This window comes from Pungitius pungitius, chromosome 1 (assembly GCF_949316345.1).
Source record: "Pungitius pungitius chromosome 1, fPunPun2.1, whole genome shotgun sequence".
Taxonomy (NCBI): domain Eukaryota; kingdom Metazoa; phylum Chordata; class Actinopteri; order Perciformes; family Gasterosteidae; genus Pungitius; species Pungitius pungitius.
The window spans coordinates 12,448,892-12,470,467 of NC_084900.1; the positions used below are offsets into that span (position 1 = coordinate 12,448,892).

General features: G+C 40.2%; 1 protein-coding gene across 8 annotated transcripts in view; it reads right to left on the bottom strand.

Moving 5' to 3' along the window:
• Window positions 1–1,181: 1,181 nt before the first annotated feature.
• ablim2 (actin binding LIM protein family, member 2) overlaps window positions 1,182–21,576 on the bottom strand; it is a 45,942-nt gene continuing 25,547 nt past the window's right edge. For 2 of the 8 annotated variants that reach the window (XM_062561986.1, XM_062561983.1), the window contains 17 exons: window positions 20,567–20,660; window positions 17,409–17,496; window positions 16,909–16,967; window positions 15,562–15,639; window positions 15,275–15,418; window positions 14,989–15,021; window positions 14,117–14,234; window positions 12,289–12,594; window positions 11,717–11,788; window positions 8,866–8,967; window positions 7,900–7,953; window positions 5,508–5,545; window positions 5,310–5,418; window positions 5,149–5,207; window positions 3,978–4,038; window positions 3,335–3,525; window positions 1,182–2,759 (listed from right to left, as the gene is read on the bottom strand). In XM_062561986.1, coding sequence (XP_062417970.1) covers window positions 2,646–2,759; window positions 3,335–3,525; window positions 3,978–4,038; window positions 5,149–5,207; window positions 5,310–5,418; window positions 5,508–5,545; window positions 7,900–7,953; window positions 8,866–8,967; window positions 11,717–11,788; window positions 12,289–12,594; window positions 14,117–14,234; window positions 14,989–15,021; window positions 15,275–15,418; window positions 15,562–15,639; window positions 16,909–16,967; window positions 17,409–17,496; window positions 20,567–20,660 — 1,720 coding nt within the window. In that variant the 3' untranslated portion in view covers window positions 1,182–2,645. The remainder of the gene's footprint in view (window positions 2,760–3,334; window positions 3,526–3,977; window positions 4,039–5,148; window positions 5,208–5,309; window positions 5,419–5,507; window positions 5,546–7,899; window positions 7,954–8,865; window positions 8,968–11,716; window positions 11,789–12,288; window positions 12,595–14,116; window positions 14,235–14,988; window positions 15,022–15,274; window positions 15,419–15,561; window positions 15,640–16,908; window positions 16,968–17,408; window positions 17,497–20,566; window positions 20,661–21,576) is intronic. The other 6 variants (XM_062561995.1, XM_062561991.1, XM_062562000.1 and 3 more) reach the window with 6 other exon arrangements.

Here is a 21,576-nt window from a genome sequence, read left to right on the forward strand (position 1 = left end):
ACAGCGCTGTCACAGCTACGGGAGCAAAGCTGGGGATGAGTGTCCAAGTTCACATTGATTGAAAACATGTTTGAAACAGATCAGATGATGTTACCTTCTACAGACTCGGTGAACATAAAACAAAGTTGTATTACCTGGATTTTATTTTTTGTTTCCCTCACCATTGGTTCCATTACTGTGTTCACCAAAAAATAGGAACATAGCAACATCCTTAAAGTGCCACGTGTTAGACAGATATAGTCCGACACGTTTAGAAGAAGCCAATGGTTAAAATAGGAGTTACATCAGTATTGTAACTCATACGTCCACATTGCTGCAGTTAAATTTAGTCCAAGTTTAAAGTTGATATAAGATAACTAGCAGATTTTGGAAATTTCTCAGAGAAGAACTTGACCTTTATAGTACTAGACACAGGTGCAAGATACGGGTTGGGAGCATTTCAATTTCCTCTAATTAACTCTCAAGCATTGCCAATAGATAACCAACCAATTAAAAAGCGAAATGACAAAAAAGAAACGGTGTACACATAAAAATGGTTTAACGAAACATCTTGTTAAATCTGTACAGCTCCAAACTCCAATTTTAATATTTGAACTAAATGTATCTACTTGAAAATATGTTTTCTAAAACCGTTTGATTGGAAAAGTAAAGTGATTTTATATTATGTTTTATAAATATTTATTGGAGTGCGGTTGGGGGGGTTTTTACAATGTCACAATATACTCGAAGGAGGCCCTGACAGAAACATTTTGGTAACCACTGCGGTAAACCATTAGGGCACGCTCACATGCATATGCATAAACAAAAGCCTGTCAACATCTATGTCAACATAGATGTGAGAACCTCATTTTTTACATGTATGAAAACCGTAAGAAAATGAAAATAAATGTAACACTAAAAGTACTGTCATTCTGATCATTTTTACTTCATGTAACTCAAACACTTCAACCCATAGTGACTGCAGTTTGGATAAAGCCCTTTTAATAGCAGATGGATATTAGAAAGAGGAGATGACAACAGTTAGTGTGTTACTTTCAGGAAAAAAAGACACAAACTCAAGATTTAATATGGTTCTCCTCCAAATCTCTCTACTCTATGAGACAATTCATTCAACACTAAACCCTTAAGGTTTCAAAATATAATCCTTTCTTCAATGCAATTCAATAAAGTCCTTACAGAGGTAAGCAGTTGAACCAGGCATTTTATTTGATGCAAATTTTCAACCAGAAAATAAACAATCACTCAAACTACAGTGATGATAATGCTTTCATACATTTCAAACTGGAGGTCAGTGAACACACCCCAATCCTCAAGCATGCTCGAATAGTTATACACCATGACAGACAAATATATCCCATATATGTCCAGTATGCGTTCACGATCACCTCACAGTATGTTAGTTGAAAAGTCGATTGTCGAATGGTCCAGAAATCACTAAGCAAAGTTATATGAAGATTTTACAATATGCAACAATGCTTTCAAACAACATATGAGAAGTTCAATCCAAGAAGGTATTACACAGCGAGAATAATGAGTTTTGGATCAAGCAAGACCCCTACATGTTAGGCTGCAGGTCTGTGGAGCTTTGCACACTGAGCAATGGGTCTTTTCTCTGGTAGCAGAATTCTGACGTCTCTCAGCTGTGTCTCGTGATTTTATTCAAGATCCTTTCCAGAATAATAAACCTTATAAAAATAATTTGTTTGTTTCTTCGATGTGAGGGCATGTGACTCAGACAATCCTACACGTTTAACACATTTTCACTCCCCAAAACCCTGACCCTGTACAGTATGTTTTCTGAAGGGCCCCCCTTAAACCCTCCTCCTATCTGTTATTCACTTCCCGGTTGAGGCCGCTGTGTAGCCCTGGCTCTCCTACCTCTGCTGATTTATGAGATGCTTGTATAAGATACGGGGCCGCATGTCAAAATGAGGTTCCCAGTCTTTCCCAACATCTCGGATTGAGAAATTGTTCCTCATCTCTGTCTTTGCCCTTGGCGTGCTATATCAGTACAGAGTACAGTCTGTAGTTTCTCTACTGCCAGTAATGGCGAAGATGTCAAAATAAACTTTTTTTTAAATAAAACAATTATAATGATGTAGAGCAGGCGAGAAAGATAAAGTACAGCTGCAAACAGATGACAAATAAATAAAAGAAAAAATACTTAAGCAGGTAAAGTAATTGGTAAAGTAAGATTAAATTCAGCGAGCAGAGGATGGTGCACATCAAACAGTTAGAACCAGGAGGACGCCCTGCACAATACTTTGATTGTAATTAGTCATTATTTTGCCTGGGCTTATGGAAGTGCCAAGATGGGCAGGGAGGTTGCAGGAACCTTGTGGGATGCGAGGAGCATCAACACCAGCCATGCAAATGCAGCTCCTCATCCTCTTCTGAAAGGTTGTTAGACATTCAGTCCAGATTGCATACAAAAAGCTCAAGAAGCGGCCTCAATGTCGTGAAAATGCTCCGGCAACAGAGCGCCCCTCCGTGGCATCACAGGCAGAGGACATTGCGTTGTACAAGTGGAGGGTAGGGCTATCATGGTGCTGCATATATAGATATTCGGGTTGGGGTGGTTTTCTTTTATGCTTCCTCCTCATTCAGAGAACCTGTTGCTTGTTAAGAGACTCGTTTGCCCCTGTCTAAAAAAGCCGGGCCTTTTTCTTCATGTCGTTCTTTTTCCAGAGTGCCAGGCGGTCAAACTGATCCAAGGTCATGCCGAAAACCTGCTGAAAGTCCGCAGGAGATAGGTGTCTCTGAAAAAGTAAAACAAACCAGGACAAATTATTTATTTACTAGGGAAGCAGAACCTATTTTTGAAGGCAGGCTATCATTTAAAAAATCGGTCCCAAATGCTCATTATTGATGGGTCTTTGCTGGCGATGACGAAGATGGAAAGTGTTTATAACGCCATGAAAAGGCCTCAGGTTGGATCAAGTTTGAGACTTGAAACCGCATTTAGCAAAAAGGTCACCATTGATGTCATTTTCCCACAAAGCTGTTACTGCTCTAAACTCAACTAAAGTGTTGTATCATCATAAAAAATGATGCACTACCATGTAGTCCACTGAAGAGGGTGCCAGATTATTAAAATTCTCACAATGGCCTTTGAGAATGTATTAAAAAGAAGCTTTTTTTCTTTTGTGACAAGTTGAATTGAATTGATAAATGCATAAATGCATTCATTTATCTTGCATTACAAAAATACTAACTGGCTTAACTGTCTGGCAGCTTTGTCGAAACTGCAAAATGAAGGGGTGGCGTTTATTAAACAGCTTTTTAGATAGAAGAGGAAATGGCACACAGCAGGGAGAACAAGATTCCAGCTCACCTCGAGTCTGGTGCGATCTGCTTCTCTGGGAAGCTTCACCTTCACTCTATGCGTCACTGCCAGCATTTCATAAGGGTAGATCTGGCACACATAGAGTAAGCATTGTGGTAAAATTATTAAAGAGTGTAATTGTATGGTCCAAACAAAGCTGCTGAAAATAGTGACAATTGAGGAGAATCTTACCTTGTATTCTGCAATGAAGAAAAAGAGACAAAGAGATAATTATTGTGATGGAAAAACAATTTTATATTGAAATAGCAGATCCATTATTCAAACTACCGCAACAGAGCCTATAAATAATTGCCAGCTTGAATCTACTTAGCAGGAAACTGAAAAGGGCAGATTACACTTTTCCATGTCATGCATATGCATTCACAGGAGAAAGTAAGTACAAGAAAGAACAAACTGGTTGAGTAAAATTTTAGAGGCTAAAAAATGAAACCCTGAGGACTCACAGGTCCTAGCAGTGACTGCCGATTGCAACAAGATACTATTCCAATGTATGAGATTATTTAATTGTCCACGACAGGGCTACAAGCCTTTTTTTCCGCCGAACTTAACTCAGACACAATTCATTTCAATTCATTTTAGTCAACATTAATAAAAGCAGGAAATAAACATTACAATTAATATTCCCTCTCACCTCTCATGCCTCCCCAGCTCTGTGAGTCTGGGTCCACTTCATCATCACCCATCTCAGCAGCCTATAGAAACACACATGTGAACATAGACCAGTTAGAACATCATGCAGATGCTCTTGCTTTCCTCTACGCCTAGTCGTAGTGAGGACCCTAAATATTGTAAAAAGCACAAATTCTTCATCACACAAATGTGAAAACACACCCAAGAGAATCTAACTGTTTCACTATTGCACTAAGAACAGAAAACACAAACTAAATCTATAACCTGACGTTTCGGGGGTAAAAGTTGGGGTAGATTTTGCTCATTTCTCCTCCTCTTTCTTTTCATTTCTTTCTATAGTGGGAACCTGATGGCTTTAACCTTTTTCTGTCCATCTCTGTTTTTATTTGCCACTGACTCGACAAGCAACAGATTTCCCATCCCCCCCAACACTGTCAGTCACGACCAGAAGTCAAGGCTAATCCAATTAATCGTTTTGTATTACCAATTTTTATTGGCCATTTCACACAATTCATAAAAAACCAAAATGTGCAGGAACTATAGGCCTGCATTTATCATTATTGAAATGTGCGTTATTTGGACGAAAGTCGGGGTGTGACTGACCTTAGCCCACTAATTACATTAGCGTATTTAACAGTGAATCCCCCGACCCCTGCTCCCCCCCCCTTATCCGACCGTTCCATTTGGGTGACCCAGAGGTGAACTGTCCCCCGCCCCTCCCTTTTCCCCTTCTCAAACACACAGCTCGTGCCCAGAACCGCCACGGGGCATACCCCATTTCACGTTTTGGCATGTGGCCTTCATTGGGTTCAGTGTTTAGGTTTCCAACCTCCGGGAAGGTGGGGGGTTTGTAGTTGGCCGGCATACACGTTCCAGTAAACGCACAAACGGACATTTGTGCCCGTGTTTGGCGGAACTGCCGTGCGTGGTGAACTTACTCCAATTCCTGAGTAACATGCGTGACACTGGTGATCAGCTGTTGGTTATAGAAAAAGTGACCAGAAAACAATCTTTTGGCTTTTTTTTCTAAAAAAAATCTTGACTCAATCAAGAATATATGTGTGTGAGGATTGAACTCATAAGTCTAAATTGCAGAAACCATGGATTGTTTTGCGACATGCACATTTTCTAAAAGCCATTGTCTGCATTGGTTCAGAGATTTCGAAGCTCACCTTATAGATGCCATTCCTTCCATAGCCAGGTAAGGATGCAGACTTGTTGTAGGGGAAATCTGGCAAGATAAAAATAACATATTCTTGGAGCTACCCATCAACATCCTTTTTGTTTGATTCGTGGCACTTACACCAGGCTGAACCTGACATGTGCTACTCACTAGGCTGGGAGGAGTCAGTGGGAAGACTGCTGGTGGATTTGTTGGGGTCCACGTCTTCTGGACACATCTGTCCATCAATCTCACTTTTCAAGATCATCCAATTGGTCCTCTACATAGAGAGAGAGAAATTGAATTGAAAAGTAATAAAACACACACACACACACACACGCACACACACATTCACACATTCAAACCCACCTTGGTATCCTCCCCATCCTGCCAGGATGTTCTAGAAGCTGTAAAACAGTCAGATGTTAATGTGCTGGACTACCTGCCTCTTAGCTCCCCTGTGCCAAAGTAATTCCTCTACACCAAATCACCCCTGGACCATGACATCATTACAACAGTTAACCACATCAAAGACATTCCTGTCAACATTACACATTGTAAGATTATTGCAAGTCTGCACTGACATTTTGGGAGTGTGACCCATTGGTCACCAGCGCTAACAACTACAGTCCCGTTTACAATGAAAGTCAGTAAAGATATCCATGGCCCCATGAGGATCTAAACCTCAGACCAGAGTAGTGTAATCCATGGCTGAAGTTCCATCTCAAATAATCTTTATTCTAAGAGGATAAAAAAATTTTCACCACCAGCCCAAGGTTTGCAATACAGCTGAATTAATAAATGACTTTAAAAAGGATGTTTTCTCGACCGGTAGTCTTAAGAGTATTTCATCATGTTGACTTCACTTGTAGGAAAACCCAAGGGAAACTTCACATTTTCTCTATCAGGCGGATATCCAAAAGGGCACCAGAAGGGCCCAGCATCTAGTTTTCTTTCATAGAAGGGCAGCATCCCAGAAGTGCTCTTCATCACATTTTATACACTGGAAGGGCCTCCAAGAAGCACTTTAGCCTTTAATCCACCAAAGAGGCAAGGGAGAGGGCATTTTGCTGTGGTCTATTCAAACAAACCAAAAAGTTGTAAAACATGCAGATTTTTGGTTAGATGCTTTAATGTTTAGTTCTAGAACATAAACAACATATGTAAATCCTTAATAAATTAGTATAACCACTCATCTCTCCTTTTTTGTTTGGTCCATTCTTTCTGCAATACTAGCTAGCTATGAGTCAGTGTTTAATTAGGTTATACTGTGTTACGTGTTCAACTGTTTTCAGGCCAAGGTAAACCTATTTTAATGAAGTGCTTTGATTTGATTATTGATATACATTTTGTTAACTTTTATCCAAAGCAACTTTCAATAAGTGCATTTCACCTAAAAGGGTTACACCCCCTGCCGTTCCCCACAGAATTATAGCCAGCCAGGTATTGGTTTCAAACACACACACATGATACACGCCAAGTTTGAATATCTATTATAGATACAGGGGGTGAAATAAGTATTGAACACGTCACCATTTTTCTCAGTAAATATATTTCCAAAGGAGCTATTGACATGACATTTTTACCAGATGTTGGTAACAAGCCACGTAATACACACATACAAAGAAACCAAAACAATGAAGTTCAGAAATAAAGTTATGTGTAATAATGTATAATAACAGATGGATACTATTGATCCAGGTTATGTTATGTGAATTAACATTCCAAATGCACCACTTAATTGGAAAGGAATAATTCTTTATTTTGGACATTATTCCGATTACCTAACATACTGTGTGCTGAAGCATTGGTTAGGTAACTTTGAAGATTCACTTTTTTTATGGCAGACAGTGTTGTCAATGACCTCATGTCTGCTTGTGTGTATACAATCAAGATGCTGACAGCATGTTCATGTGTCTGAAGGACTATGCCATATGCAACCGATTTACATGTCTTGTTCAATAAGAAGATAGAGCTGATTAAGGAACATAGGAGTACATTGAAAACCATCATAAATCACGACACACAAACACCCCGGAAACAGGGGAAAGAAAGGTATTTAAACAGTGATGAGCACTACAGTAATGACACTAAGCACTAATCATGTACCTATAATCTCACAGTGGAAAACACAGTCACAGAACAAATGACATGGTGCGATGAGTGTAGACAAGCATCAACAAAGTGAGCAAATGACAGTAACACCCGAGAGCCCCATTTCAAGTCAGCCCCAAAGGATCTGACATGTCAAAATAAATAGTCAACATGACCAACGTTGCAATGTCACTCTTTGTTACCAAATCCACACTGAATCCCAAGAAGCCAAACAGAAGCTGAGGGTTAGAGTCTAGCAACAACCCAAAAAGAAAGTGTTTTTTATTCGTCACAAAATAGAAAACATGTCCTGTGACATCGCTGATTACGGTTTGGCTAAAAACGCATCATGCTTCCTGTTAAAGGCCAGGGTCAATTGTTGCTTTCTTTCATTGAAACCTTTGTGATGTCAAATTGTATATATATATATATATATATATATATATATATATATATATATATTTTTGCTTTGTTTTGATCAGCAATAATTTAATAACCAACGGGTGCAGAAGTCTCACAGCAGCGTTATGCATGTAGATCGATGGACTCGACTAGATGAGTTAGGACGATATAGAAAAGGGATAAACAGATGACTGGCAGGCGACATGCAACACATCGTGCAGAGACCATACCACAGGTGGAAGTGTTAAGAGGGAGTAGACTGTACCATGCTGTTTGTAGATGGGGGGTTTTCTATAGATATTATCTTTGACCAGAGTCTCTGAAGATGTGAACAGACGCAGAGGAAAGAAAACAAAAGAAGCCAGCATGAGAGAGAAAGATAGAGAGAGAATGGAGAAAAAGATGCTTGAGTTATTGAGGGATGAGATATTTTGAAGAAGCAAAAAAGGAGCTTGCTTGATTCCACAAAATTTGTTTGAAATATTATGGCACGTCAGAAACATAAGCACTTTTTATTCATGCATCATGTTGGAAATATATCCATATATTGTTCTTTATTGAAGGGCAGATTATTTGGTGGATAACAATCCTATGACACTCAAATAATATTATTAGGAAAAACCCATGGCCCGACGGCATTAACCAGTCTACTTTTATTAGCTTTTTGTTGTAACATCTTTCAAAATATAAAAGGGCCCCATAACAGAAAATATATACAACACAAGATTAGAGAAAGAGTTGAAAGATAATATGTTGTCAGCAATGAGATCCTTTAACAAGTCAAAACAGGCTATTTAACCAAAACATTTTTCTGGTCTCAATAAGACTAATAAGTGAGTTTAGGATAAAAATAAAAACATGTTGTTGGATGAGGGCAGATAACAAATACACGTTGATAGTTTCACCGGACTTCCGTAAGTACATCAAACGAAATCTGGTCAAACTTACTTTAGTGGGTGTACACCCCAAATCCCTGTTAGATGAGACAATGAGACTTTGAGCTCAGCCTCAAGTCAACAAAAAAGGGCTTTTCAGTTTGATGTTATTGTATGGGTAAGCGGTAGTATCAAATACAATTAGAAAAAAACAAAAAGTTTCTTTTCTATAATAGATACTAATGAAGAACTTAACAGTGTTTTAGCGTCACTAATGTCAGCGTGAAGTACTTGATGGAAAGCATGAAGTAAAAAAAAGGTGAAAAAGCAAGCCAATCGCTGCCCTTGTTGCCTACCTGGTACGTGGAAATGCCGGGGAGCAGCCACATATGTAGAGGAAGGGGATTTGCCATCAGAATAGGTGGATAAGCTCGGGGTACTCCGACCACTTTCACTACCTTGGGTTGGGAACAGAGGTTGGCATTGGAAAAAAATGAGAAAACGGGAAAAGGTGAAGGGGAAAACAAAGGGTGTTGGGAGGTGATAAGGCAGTGTTAAGGCAATAATATTAATAACTTTTATTATGAAGCTTTGATTATCGCATTGATGCAGGTGACTAGATAACCGAGACATTCAATACATTAATCTACATGTCACGAAAAACAATGTCTGACCTACAATCCCACTAATATTTGAAGTTATGAGAAACAAAAATCATCCTTTGAATGTGTGCACTTTAGCATAGATAAAGTTACACCACGTCCTTCTGCCTAAATCCCTTTTTTCTCAACGGTGTCTTCCAGATGTTCCTAGTGAGCACCGATTAGCTGAGCTTGCTGATGTAATCCCCCCCTAGTATCTTGAAGTTTCCCTTTTAGGTTTTTCTTCCGGAAGACAACCACAAGAAGGTCTACTAGACGTCTGAAGCACCTCATATGACTCATCCAATGGCCAAGCAGCAACTACTAAAGCCTGACTTATAGCTCCAGTTATATTTGTTTTACCCAAAGCGCATGTCAAATGGGAGGGCTTGGAATTGGAATCTAGCTCAGAAGCATGTTACAGTAGTCACTGAAGCATGCAAGTCACGTGACAAATAAATCAATGTTAACATCTTCATTTACATTTACAACAGCGGTTTCCCAGCTGAGAGATCTGTCTTTTTGTATAATCTGTGTTCATGATCACAAACGTGGATTAAATACAAAATAACTGGTTATTGTTTATTGTTGTACTAGCAGCAGAGCAACAATTAACCTGGAAGTAATGGATGATCCTGGAAAGTTTATATCATAAGAGGAACATTTGGAATGTTTTTGTTTTCATCAATATTAAGTGTAGGTGGAAGTTAATATATATAGGCCTTCTTAAATTGGTCTACATTTTGAGTACTTCGTTCACATATTTTAGACTGCATGCATGTTGCTATTGTGTATCCATGATCACAACCAGGGGCCGATCCATTGTGTTACATCAGAGGCAGGCTGCGAGATGGAGTCACTGACACCCTTAAGACCAAAAGGACTGAACACTCTACATCCAGAGTAAGCAAGAGAGAGAGAGAGAGGGAGTGTTCAGTCTGAGGCTGAGGGAACACATGCCCTTCTCCCGAAAACGACATTGTGAAGATCTGATTGAGCTCCTGCACATTTAGACTCACACACAATTAGACACACATGCGCATAAAAACACACATACACACCAAAGTGCCATTAGTGTAGGCATAAATGTACAGCAGATCTTCCATAAAACATCTGGCGCTAAGGTAAGAGGAGACGGAGGCTTGGGAGTTTGGGAGAGGACGAGTAATAATTGATTTGAACAGATTGCATATCCACAAAAGGTGGAGGCAATTCACTCATTATAAAACACAAAAAATAAGATAACATAAATGGTTGAGGATTGTCAACCATGACCATAAAAAATGCGTTATTTGTTGCTTCTTTTTCAGATTCCTTCGTTAGACAACAGATCTAAATACAGTGTTGCCAAAGTCTTATTACCACAGCAACTTCTATGTAGAAACCAGATAGCTCTTTAAAGCATGAGCCTGTCGTCGTTGAAAGCAAATAGACTTCTTTCACGGTGTGTTAGAAACCGCTGGGGCCTGATCCACGCCAGCGGGACGCTGTCTTGTATGCCAATGCAACTGGCAAACAGACCCCAAATTACTGCTCGGCCTGCTCTGGCTATTTCATTCCTCCACTTCTCTCTTTCATTTTCCCCATCAAAGAACTCCCCTCTAGGCCTCTCTGCCCTGTCATGGAAAGTACACTGGAACTCTACACTGCGTGTTCACGATTTTCGGTGTTTAACCGAGCCTCGTGGTGCTCCCTTTTCTAGCCCCTCCTTTTAATCAGTAACAGCCCAAGCAAGGATGTCTTAGAAAAAGGGGTTCTGTACTAAATGACATGCTTGTGGAGGCAACACTTCTCACCCCATGTAAGAACTTCTTGTTGCTGTTGGAACTCTTTAAGTGAGGGATGTCGTTGTAAAATTTGAATTGCAACACAGGAAACTCAACTTTCAATTAGTTCTGATGAATTACAATACAAAATGTACAGGCATGCGTAAAAGTCAGTCAAACCCTTTAATTGTGTTTAATTCTAAGAAGTCCCAGTGCTCTTCATGATAAGACCTGCATAGCTGTGGGAAGCAGAGATGATTGGTTGAGGTTCGGCACCTGACCAATCCTGGCGCTGTAATGCAGCCCATTAGAGCAGTGGGATTTGTGATAAATTGTGATAATGACTTATTATTTTTTTAAATTTAATTAATATTTAGTAACATTGAGTGATGATGACATTTGACAAAACTTATCCCCATATTTTACAACTTGTCCCTGCTTCGGTCAAGGCTGGTCATTTTATTGCACAGGCTTCAGGCAAGATGAGATAAGAACATCACCGTTATTAGGAGTCAACTTGAAGAGCAGTCTTTCCCCTACCTTTATATTAAAGACAAGCACAAAAATGGGCCTCCCTTCTAATGTCCCATGGGTCAGGGTCAAGCTAAACAATGCACGACAACAAACCACGACCACAGACACAAGTAAACAGGGCAGGCAGAAAGAGAACTCAGAGTGTCTAAGCGGGCGACCTAATGTACCAACACCACAAAATCAGGCAAGAACATCACAAAACCTGCTCACTATGCTCCACTGGGGGAGGAGAGACACAGATAATAGAACGACTAGGGGTGTTTTACCGTCAGCAGAAGGTAAACTCAGATGCAGGGATGTCCTAGGTTTAGGGTCAGGTAGGGGGTCCTGTTTGAACCCTGAAGGGTGAGGAAGATCGGGGGACGGGGAGCAAAATGGAGCAATGGGAGGTTGTTGGAAAAGCCTTCTTCACGGGTTACAGCATGCAAGGGAGATGTACACAGCACTGGTTTGTGATGTTGATTTCAGCACAGAGAGTTTCCAACACATGGTTAATTTGGTGCTTAAAGTTATGCCATTGAAAATCCATTCAGAGGTTGTATCACAGCACTCCATTCTTTAGGACCTTTAGTCTCAGACGAATACAGAGTGGACTGGCACTGCTGTAGGGAAAGCTTCTTCAGTTTTGAGCTTGAATGCAATGTATGTTTGTATTGTATTTGGGGAACACATGGAAACCCCGCTTTTAGGACATGTTGAACCCCTTTTCGATTAAGAGCTTTGTGGTAGATTGTCAACTAGCTGATATTAGTTTCTGTCTAAGGTTTGACACTAATGATTCCAGCAAGTCGTCCATTCGCTGCATTGGACTAGGTCTCATTCTCAGCATGCTAAATACCTCTGAAATAAGGGATGTAGTTGTGCTGCTGCAGCATGGCCAGCGTGGTGGGGTTTAAGTGAAAAGACAAGCCTGCACCGCCAGCTACTGGTGTGGGCGAGTACTTGCCAATACCTTCACCACCACCACCACCACCACCCACACCATTCCCTTCCGCCCCAGAAGCATAGCAACCAGGAAGGGAAGTTGATTCCCTGGCCCTGGTGGACGGACACTTATTTCCACCCATCTGGGTTGGAGGCAAAGGAAGAGAACTGGAATCATGGGCCTGGCTGCTGTGTCTACCACCAAGGTACAACTCTGACCCTGAATGTCAAATCAGATCACAGGAAACATGTTGAGTCAATGGCTCAACGTGTGAAGGTGTTAGGTTGCACAGAAAAGGAATATGGCAAGACACCAAAATCCAACAGTAAAAGCCTTAGAGATTGATCTAAAATATCTGTAAATTTGAGAAATATTATAAGAAATATCATGATATTTTTGTTATGTACAAATCACACTCCTCAAAAAAAATATTTCCTTTTCATCCTGGGGTCTTTAAATTTAAGTTTAAATTTGAACAATTTTAGGTGTAATGCTAGTAGCAGCCAAAGTTGCCTGAGATATAAGATATGCATTGATTGTGGCATAAGTTTCTTGCATGTACAAAACATTCTCATACGCCAATTGTCACATCCCAACATTTTAAGCTTCAAACTATCACTATTTCAGTTTTGGATCAAGTACAGCCTCCACGTTTGTTTTGTGAGGAATGTGAACATCATCAACAACTCTGGTGAAAGACTGACACGACAACATGACAATGTTTACTTTCAGTTTTGCACGGGACACAAATGGTAGTCTCCAAGATGAAAGCATACAAATTCTAAAGAGCTCATCAGTGTATCAGATCGGTATCTGGCAAATCTGTAGTAAACATGTAAATAATCTAGATAATTAGGAAGGACTTTTCAGCCTACTTGCTTGTCATTCACTAGGAAGAATAAATCTAGGTCGACAGAGCAAGAAAAAAGCCCGAAGTAGTTTTAGGGAAAACATTGGTAATCAAAAATAGATATAGACACAGCGGGTGAAATAAGTATTGAACACGTCACCATTGTTCTCAGTTAATATATTTCCAAAGGAGATATTGACATGACATTTTCACCAGATGTTGGTAACAACCCAAGTAATACATACAAAACAAAGAAACCAAAACAATGAAGTTCAGAAATAAATTTATGTGTAATAATGTGAAATAACAGATGGAAAAAGTATGGAAAACATAAAGAAAGGGAGGTAGAAAAAGGTATGGAAAGCCAAGACAACAGCTGAAAACTATCAGTAATTAAAAAGCAATCCAGACCCTCGTCAGTGCAAATTAAAATCAGCTGGTTCAGTCCCAAATGATGGCCTACAAAAAGGTCTCATTGCCAAGGTGTCACACAAGACACATCCCATGATGGGTAAAAGCAAAGAGCTGCCTCAAGACCTTCCAGCCGAATTGTTGCAAAACGCAAAGATGGCATTGGTTATTGGTGCATTTCTAAGCTTCTGAATGTTCCGGTGAGCACTGTTGGGGCCATAATACGGAAGTGGAAAGACAATCATTTCACCATAAATTTGCAAGATTTCTGGCAGAGGAGTGAAAAGAATAATCAGTTTGGTTTCATTGAATGTATTACGTGGCTTGTTACCAACATCTGGTGAAAATGTGTCAATAGCTCCTTTGGAAATATATTTACTGAGAAAAATGGTGACGTGTTCAATACTTATTTCACCCGCTGTATCTATAATAGATATTCAAACTTGGCGTGTATCATGTGCGTGTGTTTGAAACCACTACCTGGCCGGCTATAATTCTGTGGGGAACGGCAGGGGGTGTAACGTCCATAGCCTCCCACGGAGCCGTTAGAGCTGGGGCTGGAGGGCCTCCGCTGACGGGGGGACTTCTCCCCGTTGCCCTGTACAAACACATAAAGTAAAAAAAAAAAAAAGTCAGTTCTTGCTGATTAGAAAAAAACCTTCCCTCACTTCATAATTACAGTTTCAGACAGAAATATGGGCATGACTCCATCTCCTACATATTCCTAATGAGGTGGATACTGTCAGCAGTGGGCTTAGAAAACTGATTGTTAAAGTCTAATTTTTGCTGAATTTTTTTTAACTTGATTTATTTGCCACGTTCACAAAAGGTTTTATCAATGTCAAAAATGGCAAGTCTCATGATGATAACTGAAACTGATTGCAACCGGAACATTCCATGCCTAATAGTGGTCCTTATTGGAAGGGCCCTTTTGCTCCAACATTTCGATCTGACCATGCTCACAGTTTCATTTGTCCAAGCTGTAATCTCTCTCACCCCGCGAATTTTCAATTTTCACACTAAGTGGATATTTACTTAACCCTAAAAAAAAAGTAACATGTTTTATAGCTAGCTGGTCGTAGACACAGCAACATGATACTAGATCAATGTACCGGTCCCTCGGTTCTCCAACCAGAACAAGAATGACTAAACAATCCTGAGATGTGTGCTATAATTGAGCAGCTTAATTTAAACAGTATCATCATCTGTGTGTCCAAAATACATCATTTTTAAGAGCTCTGCTTTCACCTCAAAAATCTCTTAATTCAATCATGTAACACACACACACACAAAGAATTACAATGATGACGGGTGTGTGCAGTTTCACAGTGAGGAACAGTGCATCGTATTACCTCGGTAAGGGTAGGAGAAAGCAGCTGGGGGGACTGCACATGAAGAGGGGGGAGGGGGGGGGAAGAGAAGTCAATGATAATAACAAACTCATATGCAAGTTAATATGAGTTCACCAGACATCAATCAATCAATGTCAGTGAGTGAGCATCAAGCATGGTCTTGATGAATGATTGTCCGTGGTATACACACACACACATAACTAGAGTACAACTTGAATCAAACAGTTCATTTATTCCACTGGATTAGAGAGGTTTGATGGTAAAAGAAGAGAAAGACTGTGAGTACCTCTCCGTAGTGCCTCTCCTCAGACGGGTAGCTGACATATGGAGAGTAGGACAGCATGTCTGGCCTGTCTATGTTATAGATGGCCTTGGTCTTTGGTAAAGCTGCCAGGTCCTTGTAGTCCAGCATCTCCTCTCCCAGTTTGGCCTGACAGCAGACACAAGAACACGTTCATCATGTATCCACCATCTCCTGGGAATACTATGTTTTATCAAGCAAAGATGTACAAAAAACAGAACACTATCTGTTCCTGCTGCCACTGGTCGTAAGTAGAGGTTGTACAATCTTACGTAGATAACTCTGCTGGGAGAGCCTGAGGCGCTGGATGCTGGGACTGAAGTTATGCTCTCAGAAGAAGTCCTGGTTACCTGAAACACACATATACTTTCAAAAATACATTACAAGCACCAACCTGCTGCTCAGGGATGTCATTGAGCTGTATCCGGACCTGCTTCTGGGAAGGAAAGGGGTTAAGACGAAGAACGAGGATGGGACATGTGTCTGCTGAGGAAGGAACGAATGCATCGAAGGAACGTGATCAAAAATGTGAAGCCCGGATGGGGACGTCTGGAAGAATTCAGCCTTCTCTCGTTCTGGTAGATCTATTTGTCAGATCACAGGTCAAGTAACAGCGCTGCGTTTGCGAAGGCAGGAGCGGTTCTGTCGGCCCGCAGGCCGGAAGAACAACTAACTAACATCAGGAAGAACATCATGTTTTATGATCCTTGTAGGACAGAAAAAGGAAATATTTCTATTGGCCCTAGCCTGGCGTAGGGGAGGAGCAGTTCCTCCCCCCGCAACACAAGATCTAATGTGAGGGTCTTCTAATTGCAATGTAAACATAACGACCAACGTGTGTGTGTGTTGTATGGTGCTCTGGTGTGTCCCTAACCCCCATCCTTGTCAGACTTGTGTCTGCCTGCTCGGCACATCCTGCTTGCCCTCTGACCTTGCAGTCTTTAACCAAAACAGGAAAATGACTCTCTGACTGAGCACTAAGAAAAAGCTTTTGATTATCAACTTGTCATTGATACTAGTACCAACCAAGGTGGTGGTACATATACTATAACATACTTACATTTAGCTACTTACAATACTGGTCTAATACTATTTCTATATGGTCTGGGATGCAGAGGAAAGTGTCTCTTTGGGTCTTCTGAATGGCAAATGGTCCATTTCATTTTTAATTTCCAAAGTAGTCTAAATATGATCAAATCTGTCAAAATGTAATGAAAATGGTCTCAATGGCTCCTATTTGCTTGTATAATATTGCTTTCTTGTTGGCTACAGTATAACAGTATTCAGCATTTTGAACACTTTCAGTTTATCATTTAGCCTGCCAGGCTGTAACTGGTTGGATAGAGTCCACATTAGTTCTGTTTTTACACATAAGGACATTTTAGACAATCAGCAGAATTGACTTTTGGCTTCTCATTGATACTATTAGAACACAAGAAAACTATCTACAAAAAACTCTTGTGTTCATAGCCTTCTCCTATTTACAACTGCAACATTTTCTTCCCACATGACATCCAATGGCTCTACTTTGGTTCTATTTAAGGGTTTGTATCAAATAGCTCTGCACCTCTTATCTCTTATGACAAGTATACATTGGCTTGGCCGTCTTTTCCACCCACCTTACTCTTCTCCTCCTGCTTGGCTGCTTGTCTGCATGGTGGATGCCAGATAGAAGTTCCTGAAGACGCAGGGACAGAAGACAGAAACTGTCAGGTTGCTTGCAACCTTCCACAGGGACCACAAGGACGGTTGGTTGAACAGTCGAACAAATAGAGATTTCATGTCAAAGTACCAGCTGCTACTTTGTGTTGAGGCACAGCTGCAGTAAAGTAACATTTCAATGAGTTCAAGTAAACTAAACATTTCATCTCACATTAGACAATGTCTATTATATCTATCTATTCACAGTCCTTTGTGGTCAGGCAGAATCACAAGGCTTTGGAATTACACCTTTTAGAAAAATGTTTTTAAAAAGATCCCTGATGAAAGTATTTTTTTATTTTTGGAGGTTGCATGTGTACAGACTAAAAAGAACTCTAAGGAAAATTTACAATGGGTGATTTTGGGCTATGCAAAATCAAATAAAATGATTTTAATTAAAAACAGATTTTCAATCTACCTTGTAGGTACATTTCTTCTCCCTCTGCAAACATCTGCTCACAGCGGGCACAGCGGGCACATGTGGGATGGTAGTGCTTCTCTCCAGCCTGTTAAAGCATTAAAAAGTTCAGGTTTGGACCATGTATGAAAATGGTTATTATATGGAAAATGTTTAGGGGGAAATAAAGGAAATGAGTATTGCTCTTTGATAAAGTTTGGAGGACATACAATAGACAAATTAGAAAATGTTAAAACACAAAAGTCCAGATACGTCTCCCAACTTTAAGTCCTACACTTTAGAATAATGCAGCGTTTGTTATTCCTTCAAAGGTGTCTTCTGTAGGTGAGGGATCCATATATTCCACACAATCCTCCAAGCACGTACTATTAGCCTCTGGTTGTTTAAGAGTCATGGCTAAAAACAAAACAGGCGTAGTGTATTTCACAGCTGAGGACTCATGTCAGTCAGAGTTCATAATGTATACATACAGACACTTAATCTCTGCATTTCTTAGGGCACACTTAGTGCATGTGTCATGGGCAAGACACTTTTCCCCAACAAAGCTCCTATAGCTGTGACAAAGGTGTGTGAATGTTAGTTACCGATGTGCATGATGGGAATGAACGGGTGAATGATGATGTATTAGAGTGATTAGAGTGGTCAGAATACTAGAATAAGAGATAAACAACAAGAGAAAATGTATCATTCCTTTTCTAATTGTAATTCCTTGTCTAATTAATACTGCTTGGCTAAAGTGCTCATATCCAGAAAGGCTGCTTGTTTTTTGTATGTAACCACTGGGTGGCGCAATAGTGCAAGTAGTGATAAAGGGCATTCAGTGCAAAGAGAAATGTAAGACTACAATGACTGAGATTGGAGCATGATACATATAACTGTGACTGAAAATAAATCCAAGGATCAGAAATGACCAATCAATGTTGGCATTTTCCTTTAACACTGAAATTGTCCAAACCTCCTACAAATGTCCCTATAGGATTTAAATAGTGAGCAGGCAGCAGCAGACCATGTGTTTAGCATGCTTATGTTACATGGCTTAACATTTCAAAGCTAATGTGGAAGATTTGTTATCCAGATCTTGTTAGAATCCACATGTTGGTGTGAGGGAATGGCAACGTCATGGATGGGGGGGAATAGATTTCAGTCCAAATAATGAGCCAAATACTATTTCACTGGTTATTTAGTGATTTTCTAAATGCCAGTGCCTCTTATATTGTTTTATGACACCAAAAACATTATGGGAATCAAACAGAATGATATGTCTCTGTTGGTAGATTTATTTTTTTACGTGAAAACATTCCTTCAACTTTCATTGTTATACATACAATACTCAATTGTATCTATCAATCAAGCCAGACAATACCAGCCAGTTCATTAAACTTGAAGAATGTCTTGTTGATGTTAAGTTGAAGTTATCAGGAAAGACCCATTGTATCGTAATGAGCGGCACTCCCTAAATTCTGGGTTACTTGAGGTTCCTAACGTCTTAAAAAGTAGCATGGGAGCCAGAGCCTTCAGTTACCAGTTGAACCATCTTCCCCTTTCAGTCCCTGCAGCGGACACAGTCACCTCATTTAGGACAAAGCTTAGGAGTTTCCTCTTTGATGACGCTTATAGTTAGGGCTCAGACCAGCCCTCAGGTAAGCTGCGGCCTAGCTTGCCGGGAGGACTTCCTAGACACTGAGCTCCTCTCTCCTCTTCTCTCTGTCCTTTTATAAGAATTCATGTCCCATTAATGCACACCATTAATTCAGCTTATTTTCCAAAGTGTTTGTGCTTTCCCTCCTTACAGGGGTCTGTGGATGGTGGTTATATCTGATGGTGGTCGGTCCTGCAGCTGTTCTGCCTGACATCCACTGGTACTGTCTTGTTTACTTTTTATTTGTAGTCACATTACTATTACTTAAAATCCCTGCTTCTGTTATCATTGTTATCCTATTACATACACTAAAAGCTGTTATTTTAAGTAGTCCTTTTTATCATTATTCTGCCTTCTTCTGTCAACAATATGAATCATTTCTGTCAAATGCTTTGAAAATATTGTACATGTTTTACAGTGTTTATTCTCTACACATGCCATCTTTCACACTACCCTCCATCCTATTAAAGTGATCTTCTACTGCCGCATTGTGTAGGTATTTTTTCTTTTGGGGGACGGGGGGTGGGAGGCAATCTATTCTGTGGCGATTTCTAGAACAGGAAGCTGTGTGGCTTCTAGGCAGACCTCAGAATGAAGGACAATGAACGGATGACCTGCCTAAGCGGGGAAGATGGTTAAAAGGGAGAGGTAAAAAGTATGTGTGTGTGTGTGTGTGTGTGTGTGTGTGTGTGTGTGTGTGTGTGTGTGTGTGTGTGTGTGTGTGTGTGTGTGTGTGTGTGTGTGTGTGTGTCTGGGTGAGGTCAAAGCCATAAACCAAGAGCAAAAAACAGAGGGAGAATGTGGTGAATAAGCCAAGCAGGGCCAATAACAGAGCACGCCCTGGCTGGGTTGATCTCAGTGGACTGACATGCTACAGAGGGGCAAATGTGGATACAATTTTTATGGATGATGTCAAAGAGAAAAACATCTAAAGGCATGTCTAATGTAACTGTGTTAGCAGTGCATAAGACCTGATGTGTCGTAAGGATTGTTTTTCGAGAAATCAGGTCAATGAAGTTGAAATGTGAGAAGTATGAATATTGCAAATAACTAATATTTAATTAAGTGACTTCTACCTCCAGATGTCTAAAAAAAAAAATCCAATTTTATTATCTGTTTAGTTGTTGACAAATGGTAAATAGTTAATCAACTTCAAGTCTCCATTATTGCACATTCATAGACATATTCTCATGTTTACGTTTGGAATATTGCAAAGCAGTGCAACTAGTACGTACTTGTCTTTCAACCAATGTGTTTTGTATTTAAGTTGATTAGTAAATGGACACCACATTCGTAATGCCATCAAGAGAGAAGGATGCTAATCTTCCCCTTGGTCATTCATTCATTCATCTTTTTTTATCAGTGAATTCTTTTTAATTAGTATATTCATTAATCTTTATTTTATCCTTTCATTTTTTACACACTGACTTCTTTTATCCATTTAGAGAGATTGTTTAAGGGACAAAGTGGCCATTAGTTCACCGACTAAATGCTGACAGTATTTCTACTGAGCTGTTACCTCCAGGACTTTTCCAGTGATATACTTCTTGCAGCTCTCACACACGATCCCAAACATGGCGTGGTAGTCCATCTCACAGAAGGGGATTCCATCCCTGATGGTAAACACAGGACAAGTCATGAGATCAGGGGGGGGGTATTGCATGAAACCAGGGTGAGGGATTAAGCTGGCATAGTCAGGTTATCCTGGAGGAATTTAGCAGTTGTTTAGTAGTCGTTGCAGGTGGACGGGGCGGGGTAAACTGCGCACTGAGGAGTGAACAATTGTATATTATATATTGCCCTCGTGACAATTCCTCAGGGTGCCTGTGCCCCCCCCCCACCCCAAGTGCCAGACAAAAGAGCATTTTTTAACTGCTAAAATCAATTTAGATAAAATATGTGAACAGGAATCTTTTAATTTCTAAGCCATTGGCAAACTGTTAAGGCACTCACCAACCATGCAAAATGTTTTTATATATGAAGCGGCGCTTATTCACTTATCCTGGATTTCTTTATTCTACCTTTATGCAATACTCCCCAGACCCCTACATGAAACAAACAAACAAACAAATCAGATTTTTTTCATATTCTATTATTATTTTTATTATTATTATAAGTACCTCTTATCTATGAGGAAATAGTCTGATAAAAGCTCTCTAAAAACAATTTTAGAGAGGAAAAAGTAATAAATATCCTCAATTGCAAATCCTATTTGTTCACGTTGTCATGGTAAAGTAGCATTTGTGGCAGTAAAGTGCTGTCCCATTCATATTTACACCATTTAAAGCCCCCATAGACTCTCACACTCAACAATGTACCAGGTAACGTCAGTTAAGTCCCTTAGGGGTCAGGGGTCAGGGTGTGGGTTGGGATACTGGGATTGGGCCTCCGTGTCTCTCCCTTCCTCCCTCAAACAGCTGATCAATGTTACCTACACCCCTTGTCCTTCTTCCTCCACCCCCCGCCCCCCTCTTTAGCCTCTCTACCGCCTCAATTCCCCCTCCTCTCTGCCTCTTTCACCCTCCCACT